General features: G+C 41.1%; 1 protein-coding gene across 4 annotated transcripts in view; it reads left to right on the top strand.

The window, feature by feature from the left end:
- SORCS1 (sortilin related VPS10 domain containing receptor 1) overlaps window positions 1-22,145 on the top strand; it is a 589,929-nt gene that overhangs the window by 555,324 nt on the left and 12,460 nt on the right. For all 4 annotated transcript variants that reach the window (XM_015148114.3, XM_077945596.1, XM_001083180.5 and 1 more), the window contains exons 23-24: window positions 668-799; window positions 10,855-10,954. In XM_015148114.3, the coding sequence (XP_015003600.2) occupies window positions 668-799; window positions 10,855-10,954 (232 nt within the window). The remainder of the gene's footprint in view (window positions 1-667; window positions 800-10,854; window positions 10,955-22,145) is intronic.

The following is a 22,145-nucleotide window of genomic DNA, read 5'->3' as shown; positions in this document are numbered from 1 at the left end:
AATCAGTGTGGCCAAGTGGAAGACTCAGGGTGCTTCAGGGAACAGGGTTGGTCATCAGGTCTGATGCTGCAGAAAAGTCAACAGGGCCCTCCTGAGGGTTGTGATATGAGGGTGTCCTCTTAGGTTAGGTGGTTAGGATGTGATTGGGTCTACTTGAAGAGTAACTTCAGTGGGATGATGAAGGAGGAAGCTAGGTTAGAAAGGACTAAGGCATGAGGGGCAGATGATAAAGTGAAGGTCTTTTCACTGGCGTGGTCCCCACCTTGGAGGTGCTCTCTAGGAAGAAGAGCTAACATTTGAATCCCCAGGCTCTACCATAAATGCTTCATGTGTAACTCATTTAATCCTCAAAATCACCCATGCACAAGGCAAGTACTGCAACTGTCCTATGTTCTATTTAAAGGAATGTAGGCATAGAGAACATGAGCAATGAGCTTAAGGTCTCATGGTGTTGAAGCTGGGATTAAATCACAGACAGCCTGACTCTGGAGCCTGGACCTATAGCCCAGTGCTGCCTCTCACATCCTCTGCCTGATACACCCAGACCTCTGCTTTCAGGCCCCTTATTGTGTCTTCTGCCTACCCCTGATCCCTCCACCAAATACTTGGTCCCTTCTCAGCTTTCTTGTCTGCAGCACTAATGTGAGCCCCTGTGTCTGTCCCTTAGGCCACAGGGGTTCCAGGTCAACACATCCTGGTGGCGGTGCTTCCCGGCTTACCCACCACTGCTGAACTCTTTGTCCTACCCTATCAGGATCCAGCGGGAGAAAACAAAAGGTCAGCTGACGACCTGGAGCAGGTGAGTCCCTTGAAAAAGGAGGCGTTTTCAGCTTCTCTCTGTAGTCAAAGCCATACCCACTGCCAGTCTGAGGGGTCTCTGGAGAACTGGGGCTTAAGAGTGAGGGCACCAACTGTTTGTGGAGTCTTCAACTTTGTGAGCCTCCATTTCTGACCCATAAACTGGTGATCCTAACTACAGCTTCACCAAAAGCACATGCAAGAGCATTCATGGTAGGTGTATTAGTCTGTTTTCACACTGCTAATAAAGACATACCCAAGACTGGGTAATTTATAAAGGAGGTTTAATTGACTTACAGTTCAGCATAGCTAGGGAGGCCTCAGGAAACTTACAATCATGGCAGAAGGGGAAACAAACCTGTCCTTCTTCACATGGTGGCAGCAAGGAGAAGTGTAGAGTGAAGCAGGGAAAGCCCCATATAAAACCATCAGATCTCGTGAGAACTCACTATCACAAGAACAACATGGAGGTAACTGCCCCCATGATTCAGTTACCTCCCACTGGGTCCTTCCCATGACAAGTGGGGATTATGGGAACTGCAGTTCAAGATGAGATGTGGGTGAGAGCACAGCCAAACCATATCAGCAGGGAATGGCTAAATTATTTACTGTGTGGAATACTCTGTGGAGTTTACAATGAAGTAGATTAATCTATGTATACTGACACAAAAAATTGTCCATGATATCAAGTGGAAAAAAAGGCAAGTCGCTAAACAATATCTTACTTGTCACAAGAGTGCCATGAGAATCAAATGACATGATATGTATATCTTGTTTAACAGCTACAACTTTTATACAAATAACGAATCCTTTTATGATCTAATTTGTGTTTGTAATGAATAACATTGGCTCCAGAGCAGCTCTACTGCCCTGTGGGGTTCACCTCCTCCTCATCTCCACTACCTTCTGGAGCATTTGAGTGTGTGTGTGTGTGTGTGTGTGTGTGTGTGTGTGTGTGTGTGTGTGTGATTCTCTTTTTCTCTTTTCCCCTTTAGTCTTCTTTTTTCTTCCCTTTCCTCCTTTTAACTTTAAAAGACTCTCCCATCTCTGTAGTGGGGATTATTATGTTGTTGTTATTCTTCTTTGTCCATTCAGTTAAAATGATCAGTCTTGGTCTAGTTGCCCTGTTAGAAACCAAATGATTTCGATTTCTCAGTTCTTCCAGGTAAATAGATTAAAAATAAGATTCTTCTCAGCTCCTAAGTAAATATTGGCTGTTTCCCTTCCAGTACTTGGAGATTTTCTGTTTACTAAACCCATACTCTAGCCCCATGATCTCTAGTCTTCCAGGATGACTTGAGAACCTTCTGTAATAGTCTTGTTAAAAACAACCCCAAATTATGGCATGGCCTACCTCCTAGCACACACCCTCTTTTCAGCTGCCACTTTCTAACTTGGCAGAAGGTTCACCTGCATAATTTTCTCTGTGTGCAAGTAATGAAGAGCAGAGCTCTCACAGAAAGCCCTGTTGAACCCCATTTCCTAGTGAAGTGGAGTTGAAGGGTGGACTGCTGGTAACCCCTCAGATTTGCATCTAACCTCACTCCCCACCTCAGCTTCCCATCATACTCTACAAATTATTATCTGCACTGCATTTTGGTGGGAGAAAGAATAGATTAGTTCTTATCACAGCATTGCCAAGAACCTAGAGGGAAAGCAGATCCCTATCCAAAGCCTTTAGATAGGAATATTTGCAGTTGTACCTCCTCTAAATCTTACTGGTTTTTCATGAAATCCAGATTTTAATCTTTTCAAGTATGGAAGAGGGTACAGATTTAGAGTCACCTTTTTCCCTAGTTACCACATTGTCTGTGCACTTTTATTTCTCACACTTTCCATATTTTCTTCTAAAAGTGTTTTATTTTCTACTTAATTCTTAGAGGGGAAATTTGGAAAGAAGAGGGGTCCATTCTGTGAAACTTCTTATATTTATGTACAGATGTGTCTTGCTTTGACTATCTGCTTTCTCTAGACTTCTTGTTTCCCTTCATTCTCCATCTCTTCTGTGTGTTTCCTGCAAAAAGCATTCTCAGAGAGCTGAGTGTGGCCCTCAAGGCAGCCTGTATCAGTCATCGGTGAACCATGTCATCAGAGATCTGAAACCAACTAGCTTGCTTGAAGGCTGTGTGACCTAGAATTGGCACACATGTAGAGGAGTCTATTTTGTTAGAACACAGATTTACATAAATATCAACCAGTTTCTAGTTTCACCTCTGATATTTATTATGTCCATTTTACAGATGAGGAAGGTGAGGACAAGAGAAGTTGAATAATTGAGCCAAAGTCACACTTATCTCATGGGGTGTCTGAGAGGATTAAAGAAATGATATAGCAAAGTACTTGGCCTTATAAATGTTCACTGGCGGTATAGAGATAATGGTTACATTCATGCTCATTATATGATAAGAAGATATGTGGAAAATGAAAAAAAAAAGTTTAGGCATATTAAATAGACTGGTATAGTCAAGGGCATGTATTGGAAGAGAGGATGGTGGGAATAAGAGAAAACAGATTAATGAATGCAATTACTCAAAATGGAGAAAAACAAGGGCAATAAGGAAAGAATGTATCTGGCATGAGCTCATGCGAATTATGCAGATTTATAACATGAAAAGAAAGTAAAGTACCAAGCTAGAGACTGTAAATTTGTTTAAGGAAATTGCCAGTGTATCAGCCTATTCCAGGACTCAAAGCAAAGTAGACACAGTGACTTTACAAATGCCAAACATAGCACTTTAGAAATTAGTGTCTTAGTTGTGGAGGACATTATTACCCTGATGGAAAAATGCACATGAAATGAACTTATTACACCAAGGCACATGTCTAGACCCTGTGAGACAGGGGCGTCTCCTGGAGACCCATAGTTTTCAATCCAGGAGGGGTCCTTTCATTGTCTGCTCTGACTTAGTCACTTAACTTTATGGGTAAAAAAACTGAGTTTTTGAATTCATTTAATTGAGAAGTCCAGAGATACAGTTGAGACAGATGAATTCAGAGCCACTCAAAAGTGTCACCAAATTACTTCCCTCTCTTCCTCTGTCTCCATCTGTTTTCCTGGCTACCATATGGGAAGTTGACCTGAGAATGAAACCAACACATAGGAAAGCAAGAATGGCCACAGGCATCCCCAACTTCTATTTACCAGTTTCTCAACCCCAAAGACAGTACCTCTGATCTGATTGCAACAGTGAGAGCTCCAGGTTCACAATTTGCACTGGTCTGACCTGTTTAAAGTGGGCATCTCTTAGCTAGTCCCTGCAGTCATGGGGATAATGTGCTGTCAGTGACAACTCAGATGTTTCATACCCTCCCTGAACCAAATGGACCAGGATTAGACAAGGACATGGATTCCTCAAAGAACAATGTGGGGAAGGGAGAGGGAATGCTGGGAGGCAAATGCAACTGACTTCCGGTGTCATAAATTATACAGAAATTTAAGACAAATGCAAAGCAAACCCAAACAACAGAAATGAACCCCCTGCTTTGAAGGCTGTACTCTAAATCTCAGCTGAAACCTGAGACGGGCTGTCCTTATGCCCTCATTTCACGCCTTGGCCCCTTTCTTGTAAAGGTGCAGTGCAGATCCCCCTGCAGTGAAAGAACTGGGATCCTAGGCAGATGTGTCCTAAAGAATAGGAGGGCAGGGCCCCAGCAAAGGACTCGCAGTCCTCCTTCCTTAGCTTCTTCTGAGAGCCTTCCTGGGGAGCAGCAATGCAGACTTGGATCGAGCTATCTCGTCTGTGAAATAAATTGAAAATTCTTCACAGTGAGAAGTACTTGACCCTGTTATCAGGGTGAGATGGGCTGGGTTAATCAAGTGACCTCTGTCTGGGAGGGTTCCACCAGCTTTTATTTAGGATCTCTGGAGTGAGCGAGAAAAGGCTTTCATGCTCTGAGCTGGGGGTCTCATCAAGGGTAGCACATGCTGCTGTCCTGAGGCCAGCTGCTCAGATGTGGAGCAAGCCCTGCCCCTCAAGCACCCCGTTTCCTTGCTCCCCTCGGCGTCCTCAGGGGTGAACAAATTTGTTTCTGTCTCTCCTGTAGGGAGGAAAGACCACCATGCTCTATCGCAATTGTTTGTGATGCTGTGCCGGGGAGATAAGGAGCCTAGGTGTGTTGTCTTTCAGGATCCTTAAAGGACATTAGAACATCTAAAAAGAACAAAAAAGATGTGGAAAAAATGTCCACCACAAATACATATATATATATTTCTTCCTTGGCTGTTTTTATTACTCTACACGGTTGGCAGATGCAGAACCTGAAACCTAAGGAAGAAAGGAAAGGCAGATTTGAACAGGAAGCGGGGTGACAGCTTTTAAGAAATTAGAAATGTATTATGAAATGGAACTAATAATCTCTATTTTCTGCATATCCACACATTTTGCTTATCAGTCTAGATCTTTTTAGCATGGGGAGTCGAATTATAAAAGTACTCTGGAATTTACAAGGAAGGCCACTGAAGTGGGAGAGCTATAATCAAAAGTGGAGCAGGTAAGAGGTGGACGAGAGCCAATGTGTCAGGAAGAGGTAGAGAGAAGCTTAAAGTGGGCGATGGGAAATCCAAAGGAAACACATATTTATGACTGATTTGTTTCTTCATGCACCATTATCCAGGAGACCTCTTAGGCACTTTAATCAGGCTAAATTTGTGTGCGTGTGTTTGTGTGTTATGAAGGAATGAAACTGAGCTACTGTTAATTAGAATTTAGTATTTAGCTCCATTGCTTCCCTGTCATTCAATGCAAAAAGTGTATGAATTGGGAAAGATCTTCCTCTGCTTAACACAAAAGGAGTATTCCTCAACTGCTACTTGAAGAGACTTTAATAGTGTGATGGAATCAAGATTGACCAACTGAGCCAGCTCCCAGGTCATCCCAGGCAATACCCTCTCCAAACATGGCACCAGAATGCTATTATGTTCAGTAAGATTTGCATTCCTCCTACCACCTTCAGAATAAATATTAGTATTTTGGTCCAGTGTCGCTCTGCCATTAATAAATTTGTCTAAGCACATTTGCATCTGTATTTTTACCTTGTACCACTTATTTGGGTTACATGTCCTATGAATTTATAAACTACTCTACTGTCCTTAAAACTTTTATTTTTTCATGTTTCAAGAATTGCCACTTTGCTTCTGATCATCTGGCAGTGTTTCTCCCTCCTGGTTTCATTGTAAATTGTTTAGGCATTGAATATGTTCTTTGTTTTTGTTGTTTTTTTTTTTTTTTTGAGACGGAGTCTCGCTGTGTCGCCCAGGCTGGAGTGCAGTGGTGCGATCTCCGCTCACTGCAAGCTCCACCTGCCGGGTTTACGCCATTCTCCTGCCTCAGCCTCCCAAGTAGCTGGGACTACAGGCGCCCGCCCCTTGCCCGGCTAGTTTTTGTATTTTTTAGTAGAGATAGGGTTTCACCGTGTTAGCCAGGATGGTCTTGATCTCCTGACCTCATGATCCGCCTGCCTCGGCCTCCCAAAGTGCTGGGATTACAGGCATGAGCCACTGTGCCCGGCCGAATATGTTCTTTGTGTGTTAGTCATCACTGTGTGGCTAAATATTTCCAGCCCACTGCTTTCGGGGTACATGATGGGGCTGTACCCATGAGTCTCTTCTGCTGGGGCAGAGCCTCAGGACTGTGGGAGCAGAAGTGATATGTGCCACTTCCAAGCCAAATTGTTCAAATGCACATTGTAGAATTTTGCTAGCTCCTTTTCCCTCTTGTGCTGTATGTAGTGAATGGAAATATTTGCGATGGCCGCTCCACCAGCCAGTGTCCCTGTGTGACTACAGTGAGCCCAACACCACTGCGTAGCTGCCATGAATACAATGTGTGAGCAAAAAATTGTCCTTTCTTGATTGAAGGCCCTGACCACAGCCATATCTAGTTGATTCTGAGTGTTGCATTCAATCTTCATCTTTTGTGAAGAAGACAATGAGGAACATTGGTGTTTTCCCTGTGGCAGGTCCCTCCCAAGACATCCTTTTGATGGTAGCTTTCGTAAAATTCAAATTGAGCCTCCACCGTCGTTTTGAGTGGTACTCTAAATGAAATGTAGGTTGCACTTGAATAATAGGCATATTTCACCAAATAGGCAGATACCAAGAATAATGTGTTGTTTCTATGGTGGTGATTGTTTAGCTGATGTGGAATAGAAAATGGACTGTGCTGGAAAGCAGCAGAAGAGGGATGACTGTGTACAGGATAAATGAAATTTGTTAAGACAACACGCTTTTCACCAGACAGAAAAAGAAAAAGAAATAAATTCAATTTGCTTTAGCAGGTTCAGTCTTCCTCCTAGAAATCACACGGTGTTTCACTTGAGTCTCTCTCGCGCAAGTGTTTTTCTTCTCGTTTAGGCTATTGCCATACTTTTCAGTAGAATGCAGTGTATTCTACTCCTTTCCATAGCCGAAGACTCTCCCAAACGTTACGCAGTTATGCAACTGGTGAACAGAAAGTGGCCCCTCTGAGGATGGTGTTAGGAAATTCCCACTCCTGTAGCCCGTATCAGTCACTGGATATTGGAACTGATGTTTTAACAACTTCGGGTACTTCACAGATGAATGAGAGAAGGCAGCATAATTAATAAAAGTGCTGTATTTTCTCATCTTGTAAACCTGTCTTGCCAGACGTCTCTCCAAGAGAAGTCTGTCAGCTTGTTCAAGGAAAATATTTTTAATGGAGATACTTTAGGATTAGGAGTCAAACAAAGCTAAAGTCTAGTCTCAACTCTTCAAATATTAACTGAATAAACTTTGGTATTTCCTTTAAGCTCCATGTTCCTTTCCATTGAAGATGCCAGCACTGACACCTAAGATGTACTCTGCTGGAAAAGATAGTAAGAAATAAGCAACTTTACCAAAATAGTGTTCACAGCATATATAATACACTTTAGAATATACGTAACAACTTGTAATCGTTTGAAAAAACACAGGATAAACACTTGTACAAGTGGTGTGGAAAACATAATATTGTCAAAATCTGTCAACAGTTTCATACTCATTTATTTCAGTAGAAAAGCACATGGTTCTAATTGAGATTATTCTTATATGCAATGTAAATTTCATTTAGTTTTGTTTCTTATGCAAATTTTTTCTCACAAAGCATGTGTTCATTGTTGAATGTCCTTTGATGCAAGTTAAATATATGAAACGTACTTTCTGTTACCAGATAATTTTTAAATTTAAATTTCCTTCTTAAAATTTTGTAAGTGATACAGATAGAGCCAATGAAACAATGTTATAAACCAAAAGAAAACCAAGTAGTTAATTATTTTCACAAGGATCTTTCCTGGAGATTATAAATAAAACTATGGTATTTTGATAAACTCCATTTTCTGGTTTAGCTATTTGTATCTCTCACTTGAAGAGAAAACATTCTCAGTGATAAGAAACAAATATTGCGGCCAGGTGTGGTGGCTCACACCTGTAATCCCAGCACTTTGGGAGGTCAAGGCGGGCAGATCAGGATCACATGAGGTCAGGAGTTAGAGACCAGCCTGGCCAACATGGTGAAACACCACGTCTACTAAAAATACAAAAAAAAAAAAAAAAAAATGTAGCTGGGCATAGTGGCAGGCGCCCATAATCCCAGCTACTCAGGAGGCTGAGGCAGGAGAATCACTTGAACCCAGGAGGCAGAGGTTGCAGTGAGCCGAGATTGCGCCATTGCACTCCAGCCTGGGCGACAACAGCCAGACTCCGACTTCATCTCAAAAAAAAAAAAAAGAAAAGAAAAAAAAACAAATATGGCTGCACCTAGTTGAAAGTGGAAAGTGGAGAGTCTCTCCCACTTCCCTTTAGTCCATATGATAGATTTGGCAAAACAGTCTAATTCCTTAATTACTTTTGACAGGTCTTTCATATTTGAATAAAAAATATTTTTCTGCAATTCTGTATCTGTGTGTGTGCATGTATGTGTGTGTATTTCATAGCTAAAACCTTTGTGATAGACCTCTAAAAATTCCACTGTCTGATTCTGACAAAGACTCTGCCAATTAAAAGATAAGAACAGAGAGGAAAACCATTCTATGCAATCTGTGTTAGAAATCCACTTTTCCACTTCTGCTTCTGCTTCTCCTTCCCTCTCTCCTTCCCCCTCCCACTCCCCCTCCTTCTCTTCCCCTTCCTCCTCCTCCTCATCCTCCTCCCCTCCTCTTTTTTTTTTTTTTTTTTTTTTTGAGTCAGAGTTTTACTCCGTCTCCCAGGCTGGAGTGCAGTGGCATGATCTTGGCTCACTGCAATGTCTGCCTCCTGGGTTCAAGTGATTTTCCGGCTTCAGCCTCCCGAGTAACTGGGAGTACAGGTGTGCACCACCATGCCTGGCTAATTTTTTGTAGTTTTAGTAGAGACGGGGTTTCACCATGTTGCCCATGCTGGTCTCGAACTCCTGAACACAAGTGATCCACTCACCTCAGCCTCCCAAAGTGAGCCACCGTGCCCGGCCAGAAATCCACTTCTGTACACCTGGATCGTTCTGGATGATTCCCAGCACCCAAGAAAGGAAGTAGCCTAATATACAGAATAAAGTTGTTTTTGTTTTCAGCATACTTTTTTCACAATCTTGTTTTTCTGCATTGTTTGCTAAATTATGACATTTGAAAGGCTGGGTTTGCACTGGATCCCAGATGCTCAACAACTGGGCAGTGATGGTCATCCTCTGTTCCTGTTGTTCAGGAGAGAAGCTTATCTGTGGGGCAGTTCAGTTCTATCACCAATCAGGGGCTTCTGCAGGTGACTCTCTGCTTCCAAACTAAGCCATCAGGCCCTGCTTAACAAATAAAGGGATTAAAGGTGTTATTTTGGCAACTCACTGGAGTAAATAAAACTCAACAAATAGAAAAGGGAAAAAATTAAGAATTTAATTAGCAGAATGATGGTCAGAAAGCATCTAATTAGACTTAAATAACATGTTAAGTAAAATAGTAAATTGATTATTAGAATATTAAAAATAAGGCTAGCAGACCAGATAAAAATAGTAGGAGTGGGCCGGGCGCGGTGGCTCACACCTGTAATCCTAGCACTTTGGGAGGCTGAGGCGGGCTAATCACAAGGTCAAGAGATCAAGACCATCCTGGCCAACATGGTGAAATCCCGTCTCTACTAAAAATACAAAAATTAGCTGGGTGTGTTGGCTTACGCCTGTAGTCCCAGCTACTCAGGAGGCTGAGGCAGGAGAATCACTTGAACCCGGGAGGCAGAGGTTGCAGTGAGCCAAGATTGTGCCACTGCACTCTAGCCTGGTGACAGAGTGAGACTCTGTCTCAAATAATAATAATAATAAAATAATAGGGATGTTGTTATCCCCGTAACTTTTCAGAAATTCCTCAAAATTATAAAGGAAACAGCAAATGGAGCTAGGTTTTCTACTCTAAACAGACGAACAGGTTTACCTCATCCATAAAACCTTACCTTACACTATTTCTACCCAAATGAAGTTATTTGTCCCATGCTTGGGGTTAAATATTTCATAGTCCAGACTTCCATGGGTCTGCCCAGTACCCGTGTATCAGCCTGAGGTACAGTTTAGATAATATTTATAAGCATGAAATAAAGGTTAGCCAATTTGTTACTTACATTATAGCTGTACTTTGTTTCAATTGTACATTTTAGCAGAACTATATTTACCATACAATAAATATTCATAAAGTGTTTTGTGAAAATCACATGGTTTGGGAAATAGAATGGAAGTAAAATGAATATATATGAATCTTATCAGAATGTGTAAATTGTATATACTTCTTTTAAGTCCTTATGCATAACAAATGTTCTCTCAAAAGACTAGGGGTAAATTTTCTAAGATCATTCAGAATAATTTTTAAAGAGTATAATTATTTTCATTCACTAACAGTTTCTCCTATTTTGTAGCAATTAGCACGTAAAGACAGGTCATGCTTAAAAATAATTGTATCTGCATATTCTGGAATTAATATAAACCTTATTTATATAACTCATGGGTATAATATTGTGATGCCTTAGTGAAAATAGTAAATATTTCTAAGCTTATTGGTTTATAATCTGTGTAACACTTTTGGTGGCACTAACTATGCTTCTTTTTTCAGATATCAGAATTGCTGATCCACAAGCTCAACCAAAACTCAGTACACTTCGAGCTGAAGCCAGGAGTCCGAGTCTTCGTCCATGCTGCTCACTTAACAGCAGGTCAGTGTCCATGTCCCTGGGTTCTGGCTGGTGGCTCTGGCAAAGGGAATCCCAGTCTGTGCTTCCTTCCTCATAAAAAGGCTAGATGGTAACAGTGCTAGTCAGAAATCAGATCAGTCATCAGATCTTGAACGTTGTCTTGCTTGGTGTTTCTGCCTCAATGGAGAACCAGTTAAACAACAGAAAAAGGTGACACTTTTGGCTGGGCTCAGTGGCTCACGCCTGTGATCCCAGCACTTTGGGAGACTGAGGTGGGTGAATCACTTGAGGTCAGGTGTTTGAGATCAGTCTGACCAACATGGTAAAACCCCATCTGTACTAAAAATACAAAATATAGCCAGGCGTGGTGGCACATGCCTGTAGTCCCAGCTCCTTGAGAGGCTGAGGCAGGAGAATCGCTTGAACCTGGGAGGCAGAGGCTGCAGTGAGCCGAGATCACGCCACTGCACTCCAACTTGGGTGACCCAGTGAGAAGGTAGTATTTTATACTTAGTCTCTGGCAACAACTGTCAGAGAACCGCTTAGATACATCTCACATGAAAGCATGCTTCATTTATCTCATCAGAAATCTTGAAAATAACATTAACAAATACATTTGTGGGGGTCTTTCTGCAAAGTCTTATTTTCAACATATTCATATTACAAATCATTTGCTTTCTTTAAGTTTCAGGGATAATGTAACGCAGTAGAGATAGCAGGAACTTAGGAGTGGTACAGGGCCATACCCAGGAACTGAACCTGGAATTGGTCAGGATCTTACAATTTACTTAATGTCATTGAGCTTCCATCTCTTCACCTGAAAAGGTGGTGGTGAGGATGGCGGATCCTCCTTCTAAGCTGATGGAGAGTTTTCAATGACAACACAAGTAACTTAGAATAGATGATAACACAAGTAGCTTAGAATAGTTTTCAATGATAACACAAGCACTTAGGAACAGATATTGTTGTGATATATTAATAATAAATTAACAATGTTTATTGAGTACTTTTTTTTGCAGAGTACCATGCTGGTGCTCCATGGAGTACAAACACCTGTGAAAAGTGGTCTTCGTCTTCATAGAACTTATAACCTGGTTGTGGTGTGGGGAAGTTCGGTGTAGCAATGGCAGTGGTACTGTGGGATGGGAAGAACAGGCAGCGGAGAGTAGTCAATGAGCAAACTGCATACATGCTTATATAGAGAGAGACTATGTAACATATTTAAGCACTTGGATTCTTTTTTTCCAGTCAGAACATTGGTTTCAATCTTGGCTTTGTTACTGACTATGTAATCCTGGGAAAGACATTTAACTTCTGTGTGTCTCAGAGATGGTAATAGCATCTCTGCCAGTGGGATTGTGTGAAGACTAAGTTAATTCAGGTAACGCACTTAGCATAGTGTCTGAAAGATAGCTTTAAAATTCATTTTTATTGTTATTAGCAACTAAAGCTGTATAAGAAATTTAAAGCAGAGATGAGTTATATCCTGTCAAAATGATACAGTATTGTTTCATGGAGTAGTGGTTTCGAGGAAGAACCTTAAAGGATGGATAGGATTAAATGCAGGTGGTCATTCTAAGCACCAAGGAAGTAAAGCCTAAAGGGCTCTGGGCATGCTGAATAAATAAATGAGGATAAAAAGTAGCTATTACCAGCACCATACTCTGGTTTCCTGGAGATTTCACGAGGCACTGCTAGGTCTAGCGGAAGGCCAAGCAGGCTGACCACTGACCTCTCACCCTCTAGGATTTTATATTTTTTCTTTATTGGATTTCATGGAAGATTTTATTGTTCTTGTTGTTTTTTCAATCCCACTATTTAAAGTCACTGTTACTCAGCATGGGATATGGAGGTGTGGAGGGTGAAAACGTGCCAGGGTGCACCGTTTTTACTTACTTTAGCGAGTAAGCCATCAAAGGTCTGGGAAGCCATCGAGACCTTTGAACAGAAGTATGATTCAGAGCATCCCTTGAAAAAGATGACTGTAAGGAGCAGGAGGATTGAGTAGGGCTCAATTCCTATTCTGCATCTTGTCATCCTAACACATCCATTGAACAGACACTTACTGAGTGCCTGCCTACACTGGGCCAAGCAATGTTGTCAACACTGGGGATAGAGTCTCTGCCCTCATAAACTACTATTGTTGGTCAAAGCCGCTTTCTGAATCATATGCTGGTGAAAATTATCTGAAGAAAAGACCAACTTAAGGCATTTGGTGGTCTTGACTGGCCCTTTCCTACCCAGAATGTTGAGCTTTGGTGTTTGGTGAGTGGGGTTAGTACATGGCAGAGGCACACGTGACTAGTTGTATGGGAGAATGATTCCAGAAACAAGAGTTATAGTCATCCTGATAGCCGAGCCACTGACAAATGTTGTCAACTGAATAGAAAGTAACCATTGAACATCGGTTTAAAAAGATTCACTGATTTATTTAATCTAATCAGACCATCGAGCCTGTTTAGGTAGCTGACTGAACTTCATCAGCCACTACTTGTTCCCTTTGAGTTTAGAAATTAAAACAACTAAGCCATACTGAGGTCTGGGTTTGAAGGGATGTGGCCAACTTTTCTATCCTTCGTGATGCAAAATTTGCTTTTACAGCATAAGCAGCCTTTGAATGAACACTATCTTTAGGCTTGATGTATCAGAAAACAGTGCCTCCCTCTGTTGAACAGGAGAGCATTGGAGGTCAAGCTAGGCCTGGAACTAACCCTACTTCTCCCATTCTTCAATTCTGGAGGCCACTCACATTTCACTCTTTTTCTTCCTTCCATACTTCTCTTCCATCTGTGTCTGGTTTTTATTTAACGATTATTGCATTATGCTCTAATGATGGTTCAGATCGTTTTGGAAGATAGTGAATGTTCCCGCCACAAAGAAATGATAAATGATTGAGATGATGGATGTGTTAATTACCCCGATCTGATCACTATGCTTATGTATCTCAGCATCACTATGTACCCCATGAATATGTATAATTGTTATGTGCGAATTTAAAACAATTTAAAAGATTGATATGTTACCATATTTAACTTTAGGGAGAAGTGGGTTGTAAAAAAAAAAAAGGAAATCTTATTTTAAATGTTACTTAAGAACACTTTCTTCAGTGACAAATGGTTTAGAGCTGGGATCAAGCTGAAATATTGAGATCAAAAAGTGGGTAATTAGCTGAGACTGGTTTGGCCAGTAGGCTTGGCCAGAAAAACTGAATACAGCAAAGGCATCCAAAGGTCCTTGGATTTATAGCTCCCTGTGGGAAAGGAAGTCAATTCCTGATAACCATGAGACGTTAATCCCACTGGTAAAAACTCCAGATTGCAAAAGATAATGCAAAGTTGGAAGAACTGAAAAATGTTTTCAATTCATGTTTGTAGTTTATTATATAACTAGGAGTTTCGGAAGCAGGACTGAGATTCCTGAGAAGAAGGACTGGCAAAAGGGAGGTGTAATTTGGGGACCCAGATATGCACACTGAGATATGAAGAACCCCTTGCAATATAGGTGTGTGTAACACAAAGTCACCAAAGGAAAAAAAAAAAAGTCCATTTCCAAGTAAAAGCCCAATCTTAGCCTGGACCAATTTCGAGAGAGTGAGAAAATTATTTGACTTCCAACCATCGTAGAAATCTTTCCTGTTAGTTTTGATAGTAGGGTCTTTCGGCTATGTAATTCCAAACCTGATCAACTGGCATTATTGAGTTTGCTGTCCTGGCTAGTTCAGCAACTGGAGTAGATATAGATTTATATGTGGAAAATTAGCTCCAGTTTGGTAAGTAAACAAAGATAATTTCCTGGGTTAATGGAAAAACTGGAAACTTTGTCTTGGAAACTGTTGGTATACTAAGTTTGGCTATGCTGGTCATAACGCATTAGAGCTGTCAGGGTCCACAGGAACACAGTCACTCAGGGCTCGATTTTCATACGCAAAAGACAAACCTGTCAACTGCAACAACAATCGTGATAAGGAAGTAAAATATGTGAGGGATCTGGGATCTGTTTCCTGTTGGTGATTGCTCCTAAGTTACCTCTAGCTACCTGATTAAAAGAAAAAAAGCAAAAAAACTATTTGAATAGGGTAGTAGACCCTACATATACAAAAAAACAGTGCAGGGGATTACCCTTTCACTCATGGAAAGCTTGGCACTTTGGTAGGGTATCAGTGGGCTGAGACACTTACCACAGTTTTGTTTCTTTTTTTTTTTTTTTTTTTTTTTTTTTTGAGATGGGGTCTCACCCAGTCCCCCAGGCTGGAGTGCAGTGGTGTGATCTCGGCTCACTGCAACGTCTGTCCCCTGGGCTCAAGCCATCCTCCCTCCTCAGCCTCCCAAGTAGCTGGGACCATAGATTCACGCCACGATGCCTGGCTAAGATTTTTTGTGTTTTTGGTAAAGACAGGGTTTCACCATGTTGCCCAGGCTGGTCTCGAACTCCTGAGCTCAAGTGATCTGTCTGCCTCAGCCTCCCAAAGTGCTGGGATTACAGGCATGAGCCACCACAATTGCTTTTATTAGGTTGAAATTAACACATGAATATTTGGGTGGCTAGGAAGAGAAGGAGAAGGAAGCCTGAAAAAAAAAAGAGAGAGAGAAACAGTGGGGAGGAGTATTAGATGCAGAACTTCCGCCTCAGCTCTATTTCTCTTTCTCTCATCCCCCCTGTAGGCTGGGGAAAATAAAAATTCAAAGGAAAAAAAAAGGAAGAACCATTGTTAGCAACATTTCATGTCTCATAAGCAGGATTGCTAATACCTTCCCAGGGACCATTACAACATGCTGCTGCATCCCATTAATTGCTCAGCAGATGTTCAGCAGCCTTCTTTTAAAAATGTTTGAGCCAGAGTATGTTGTTGGTGAGAGAAGCAAATGCATAATTTGGTTTGTCTCCAAGGAAAAAGAACTGTCTCTTTTCAAGAATTTGCTAGCCTAATTTTGGTTTTCAAATTCAGTTCCCTATTTGCTTTTATGGGAACACAAGGAAAGCATTTGCAGATACCTGAATGTCATTAGAGACTGGAGTGTGTTTGCTCCCCACCCACCAACATGTTCCATTTGGGAATTCATTAACTGTGGCATCTAAGCTGAGCTAAATTTTGAATGTAGTCCTCGTTTTGTTCCTAGCCATTCCTATGCTTCTTGGTTTTCAGGCAGTTTTTCTTAAGGGTCTAACCACTCCTGACAGGTATGTTTCTGAAATTCTCTTTGCAGAAAGGAGAGACTTAACCCTGCATGAGAATAAGGGAAAACGAAAAGCATGTTATCCAGAAGGTTGAGGGAGGGTTATGGCCTGAGTGGCTCCCTTTGACTTTTAGTACCTGATGGCAGCTGGCATCCATGCTTAGCAAACAAAGGCTATGATGTTGCAAAAACAATACCAAGAGGTGGAAAAGGGAATAGAAAGCAATCAAGCTAGTGTTAGACTGGAAGCACTGCTGTCTTGACCAAAGGGTACCTCTATTCATGATGTTCCGGATTGGAATATTTCTCCCCACTTCTTCACCTATTTCCCCTTGTCTACCTGTACTTTAAAAAGGCTCAGCTCAATGCCAACATTTGCATGACATCTTTCCAGAGACATTTGCCTAGACAACATCTTCCCCTTGTCTGAAATCACATGGATTTTTAGATCTCTATCTGTCTGATGATGATAATGATCATTACCATCACCTTTTGAATCACTCCTATTTAATTTCTTGTGATCATATCTTTATATCATCTTCTTCATATATCTTTATATCACCTTCATCCTTATACCTAGCAAATAACTTACACATATCAAGTGCTTAACAAATATTGTTTTTATAAATAATTATATACATAATTTATAGCTTGCAGAGATATATTTAAAATCCCATTCCTGCAGTTAACCTTCAGATCCAGTTTATTCAGTTTATTCATTTGTGAACCTGTCTCCAAGACATGCTACTTCTTTTCAAATAACCGGTGAGTGGAGATTTGCATTCATTTATACAATAAGCATCTAGGGAATCTAGGGAATCTCTGTTTTTTTGTTTTTGTTTTCTTTTTTTTTTTTTTGAGACAGAGTCTCACTCTGTCGCCCAGGCTGGAGTGCAGTGGTGCGATCTCAGCTCACTGCAAACTCTACCTTCTGGGTTCACGCCATTCTCCTGCCTCAGCCTCCCGAGTAGCTGGGACTAGAGGAGTCTGCCACCACGCCCAACTAATGTTATGTATTTTCAGTAGAGACTGGGTTTCACCATGGTCTCCATCTCCTGACCTTGTGATCCACCCACCTCAGCCTCCCAAAGTGCTAGGATTACAGGCTAGCCACTGTGCCCGGCCCTGGCAGGTGTTCTTTAAATACACATTGTAATTGTTTATATACACATTGTGGGGAGTGGGCAGCTGAAAGAAAATTGGGCCCATCCTTCCTGGGGTTCTATGTCCCAGAATGAGAGATCTGAGAGAGAATGGGAGAAGGACTGGCAGGAGACTGTTACCAGGAGAGACTGAATCACTGGTCCTTATCTTATTGCTGTGGCTGCTGGAAGACAAGGTTTCAGTATCAGAGCAGCTTCACTTCATGTCATAGCTCGTGGTCACACACCTTGGACTACACCCTCTTCACCTTAACAAACCAGCTAAACCTTCTTCACATCTTTTGTGATGCCTCCCTTGTCCTCTCCATCTCTCATGTATGCAGTTGCCCTGGCCTTATGTATCATATGTCTTAAAAACAATAATGGGCTGGGTGCACTGGCTCATGCCTGTAATACCAGCACTTTGGGAGCATGAGGTGGGTGGATCACCTGAGGTCAGGAGTTCGAGACTAGCCTGACCAACATGGTGAAATCCCATCTATGTCAAAATTACAAAACTTCGCCAGGCATGATGGCATGCAGCTGTAGTCCCAGCTACTCGGGAGGCTGAGGCACAAGAATCACTTCAACCTAGGAGGCAGAGGTCGCAGTGAGCTGAGATCGTGCCACTGCACTCCAGCCTGGGCAACAGATTGAGACTCCATCTCAAAACAGAAACAAAAACATAAAACACTATGATGACATTTTAGAGAGAGGTTTTCTAGCAAGAATCTGGAAGGCTCTGAATCCATCGCAAACCATTTGATCCATAGAGTTACTTGTGGAAAAACAAACCTGAGCTGTTAACAAAATATCCCTAAAATGCCAATAGTTTTCTCATTGCCTCTAGTAACTTGAAATTTACTCAAGGGCAGGATCCATTTCAGATTTATCATCTTATTCTTCACATGACTCTATGCCTTACATTGCAATTATTCCTTTAAACCTATAGTTTATCAGGGGATATGAGATGAGTGAGGGCCCTCACTCACACCGAGCTAGCTAGACCTGAGGCACAAATACTAGTTGCATGAGACTTTACTAAATTCTACATGAGGAGAATGTAAAGATATTCTATGCAGAAGATTCAATAAAGTCGAGTCTTTAAGGTTGAATAGGAATTCACCAAAAAGAGAGCAAATAAGCATTGCAGGTTGAGAGGCCAGGTGGCACAAAGGCACAAAAAGGTGGGATTATATGGTTTCTGTATAAAATTATGTGTTGTCTGACATGGATTGGGGCTTCTAGATATGTACCCTCAAATATTCATAATTAGTATATTTACTGAGGGTAAAATTATGAGCAGAGGGAGAGGGATACAATTCAGGAAAAATAATATGCTGGTATATCATAAACTTTGTTTTCCATCATCCATTGTGTGCTAATGAAGAAATTTTATGCCGGGTGTGGTGGCTCACGCCTGTAATCCCAGCACTTTGGGAGGCTGAGGCGGGTGGATCACGAGGTCAGGAATTCGGGACCATCCTGGCGATCACGGTGAAAACCCGTATCTACTAAAAATACAAAAAAAAAAATTAGCCAGGCGTGGTGGACGGTGCCTGTAGTCCTAGCTACTCAGGAGGCTGAGGCAGGAGAATGGCATGAACCCAGGAGGCGGAGCTTGCAGTGAGCGGAGATTGCGCCAGTGCACTCTAGCCTGGGCGACAGAGCGAGACTCCATCTCAAACAGAAAAAGAAAAAAAAAAAAGAAGTTTTATCAATGCAAATTTGAGATTATAAGGTATAATGAATTTGGAAAATGAAAAAAAAAAAGGATGCTAGAAGGATTTTGGTGTTTTTTTTTTTCCTTTAATAATAGGTTTGGGTAAAACTCCATTATCATTTCTCTTTTTAACAAAGTGTTTACACACAGAAATTTACAACTCAAGTTGCAAGATATGGTAATTTTATTTAGTTGAGATAGAGACCTGGGAGGAGGAGCTTTTTTTTTTTTTTTTTTTTGGTTGTCAAAGAAGATAAATCTGGTGGTTCATGTTAGGTTGGATGTCCTCAAACATATAAGTGAAAAACCCCAGCAGGAAGCTGGAAATGGGGAGTGGAAACTGAGGTGAGAAGACCAGGACCAGAATATACATTCAACTATGAGCTTTAGTTTACCATGTCATAGCAGATAATCAGGTGAGGGGAATCTACTGACAGGTGATACGTTAAAGCCTTAATTGCTGGTTGAAATATTTCAAGCTCTATCAAACCCTGTATCTTTGTTCTCATGAGAACCCTGGGTCATGAGTCAATTTAGTCCTTTTATTTGGTGGGGAGAAGGAGGGAGTGGGGAATGACCTGAAAACCTGTTGACTCTTCTAAGGCAGAATAGGTAAGGTTTTCCATGAGAACAGAAAGCAAAAAGAGGGTAAGCAAGGGGCAACACTGACCTTTTATTTGGGAAGGCAAAAGCCTAACTAGATGGATACTTCCTGAATAGCAAATAACAACCCTTTAGGGATCATTTGCACTTCGTAAGAGTTACGTACTGGGCAAATGAACTGCAATTTGGGTGGTGGGACTTCTGCTCCAAGTACAAAGTCAGGGAGCTGACTAGTTCCCTCAAAGCATTTGAGATACGTGAAACCTCACCCCATAGTTAGAAAACTCTTTCCAACTCAGGATGGGAGATATCTGCTATAAATAGCAGTTGTTCTCAAACGTGACTTTACATTGCAATTAACTTAGGATGTTTTATAAAAATAGAGATTTTCCAAGCCTCACCACACAGAGTGAAGAATCCCAAGGAGCCAGGAATCTTCATTTTTAGCAAGCTCCCCCTAATGATGCTTATGATGGTGGCCTCATCACCAGTCTCAGCAACCACTGTTCACCAGCCTTTCACAGACAGAAATCCATCTGCATAACAAGGAAAGGTGAACGACTATCTCCCGTAATAAATCTGATTTACAACTCAAGGCATCCACTAAAACAGAAGCATGAATTAAACAAGAACAGCCTGTGATATTAAGTACAGAAGGAAATTAGTAATAAACATTAAAATCTAATTTCTTGGAATATTTGGAGCTTACCTAATTGGCAGAATGGGCAAATGACAGTGAGTAAGGGGGAGAAAATGAAACATACCCCTGAATCTGGGGCATATTAAATCCATAATCTAGATGAATGACAAAGGCCAGCCAAGAGCTGTGGCCATGAAGCATTTGAAACATGATTAAAGTGTGAACTGGAATCTTAATGGCAGATGTAATTGAACAGCCATGAGTTTTATGAGAGTTAAACAAATAATATTATCTAGATGCTGTGCATGGGCCAGTGTGAGCATAAAATGATACAGCTACATTTCACTATATTTCTGTACATATTTCAGAATTCAGAGGTTGCCGTATCCTGGGCTTTCCAGTTTGGTCACTGTTCATCTGGAGTTCTGGATACATGTGATAGAAATGGTAAAGGGTTAATATTTATTAAAGGAAGAGCCTCAAACCTCAAGTTAAATAAAAAACATGACAAAAATGATACACAGGAACATTGCTTCCATCCCCTCCTGTCTGTCTATCAGTTGCCTTATTTAAGCTGCTCAGTTTAGGAAAACTGTCCTTTGTCAAGGGTATGTGGGGGTTTTTTAATAAAACTGTTATCTTGTGTTATCTTGGCCTCTATGGCTGCTGCTGACTGGTTTAATTTCTTTTGCAGGTGTAATAAAAAGATGTTATCACAGAGATATTAGAGAATTAATATTTCCAGGCTTCGGTTGCTACCACTGGATGTGTTATGAGTAAATTTGGGAGGGAATAAGAAACTTCAAATTTCAACCTAGGTCGTGATACATTATGAATTCTGCACTACAGTTTCACATTGAGAAAAAGACTTTCCACTTGAAGGGAGAATTACCATTCGTCAAGAAGCTTTAGAAACCTACAGTATAATCTAAGCCACAACATTATGGATGCAGATGCCAAATAGGAGTTGTGGAACTCTGAACTGTAAAGAGAAGTAAATTGTTGCAATAACATTTTCCATTTAGGGATGAAATTAGTACTGATGAAATTCTTCCACAGCCAAGAAGTTTATCTGTCTCTTTAATTTCTGGTCACCGTATTATCTACATAGTAATCATTTACAAGTCTTCTTTAAGTAAAGCCGTGGTACCAATAGTTTTCTTCCTTTTATTTTTCCCCCAAAATAAATATATTTTTTTATCTTCAAGTAATTGGGTAGTTTCACAGATACATAGACCCAGTGACTTTTCATAGTTATTTAATCATTATGGTGTTAGGATTTATCATGTAGGTATATATCTAAATATATCCCTCCCCACAATATGATTAAATGTGATATTTTCATCTACCTATCAGGGTACAGCAATGAGGTTACTCGTTGGCTTTTTTTAGACACAGGATCTAGTTCTGTGATCCAGTCTGGAGAGCAATGGCACATCATAGCTCACTACAGCCTTAAACTCCTGGGCTCAAGAGATCTGCCTGCCTCAGCCTCTAGAGTAGCTAGGACTACAGGCACGCACCACCACACCCAATTAATATTTTTATTTTCTGTAGAGACAGGGTGTTGCTATGTTGACCAGGTTGATCTCAAACTCTTGGCCTCAGGAGATTCACCCACTTCAGCCTCCCAAAGCATTGAGATTGCAGGCATGAGCCACCATGCCTGGTCTAGCTTCTAATAAATTATTTCTTCACTATTTTTTTTTCTTCTGAGATTACGGGAGACCATAAAAGGGGCTGAAATTACCATAGGGTAACTAGACTGAGTTAGCCAGGCTAGAGGATATGTATGGAAACTCTTGGTCAGAGAATGGTCAGCAAGGAACAGTCAGATGAACAGAAACGGGCACAAACATGCATCAGAAATGGTTTCCCAGGGGAAGGCAAGGCAGATAGTCAAGAGAAATCAGTTAAAAAAAAAAAAAGT

This window comes from Macaca mulatta, chromosome 9 (assembly GCF_049350105.2).
Source record: "Macaca mulatta isolate MMU2019108-1 chromosome 9, T2T-MMU8v2.0, whole genome shotgun sequence".
NCBI lineage: Eukaryota > Metazoa > Chordata > Mammalia > Primates > Cercopithecidae > Macaca > Macaca mulatta.
Note: the sequence above shows the minus strand (reverse complement) of the source record. Positions and strands in the feature narration are given on the sequence as shown.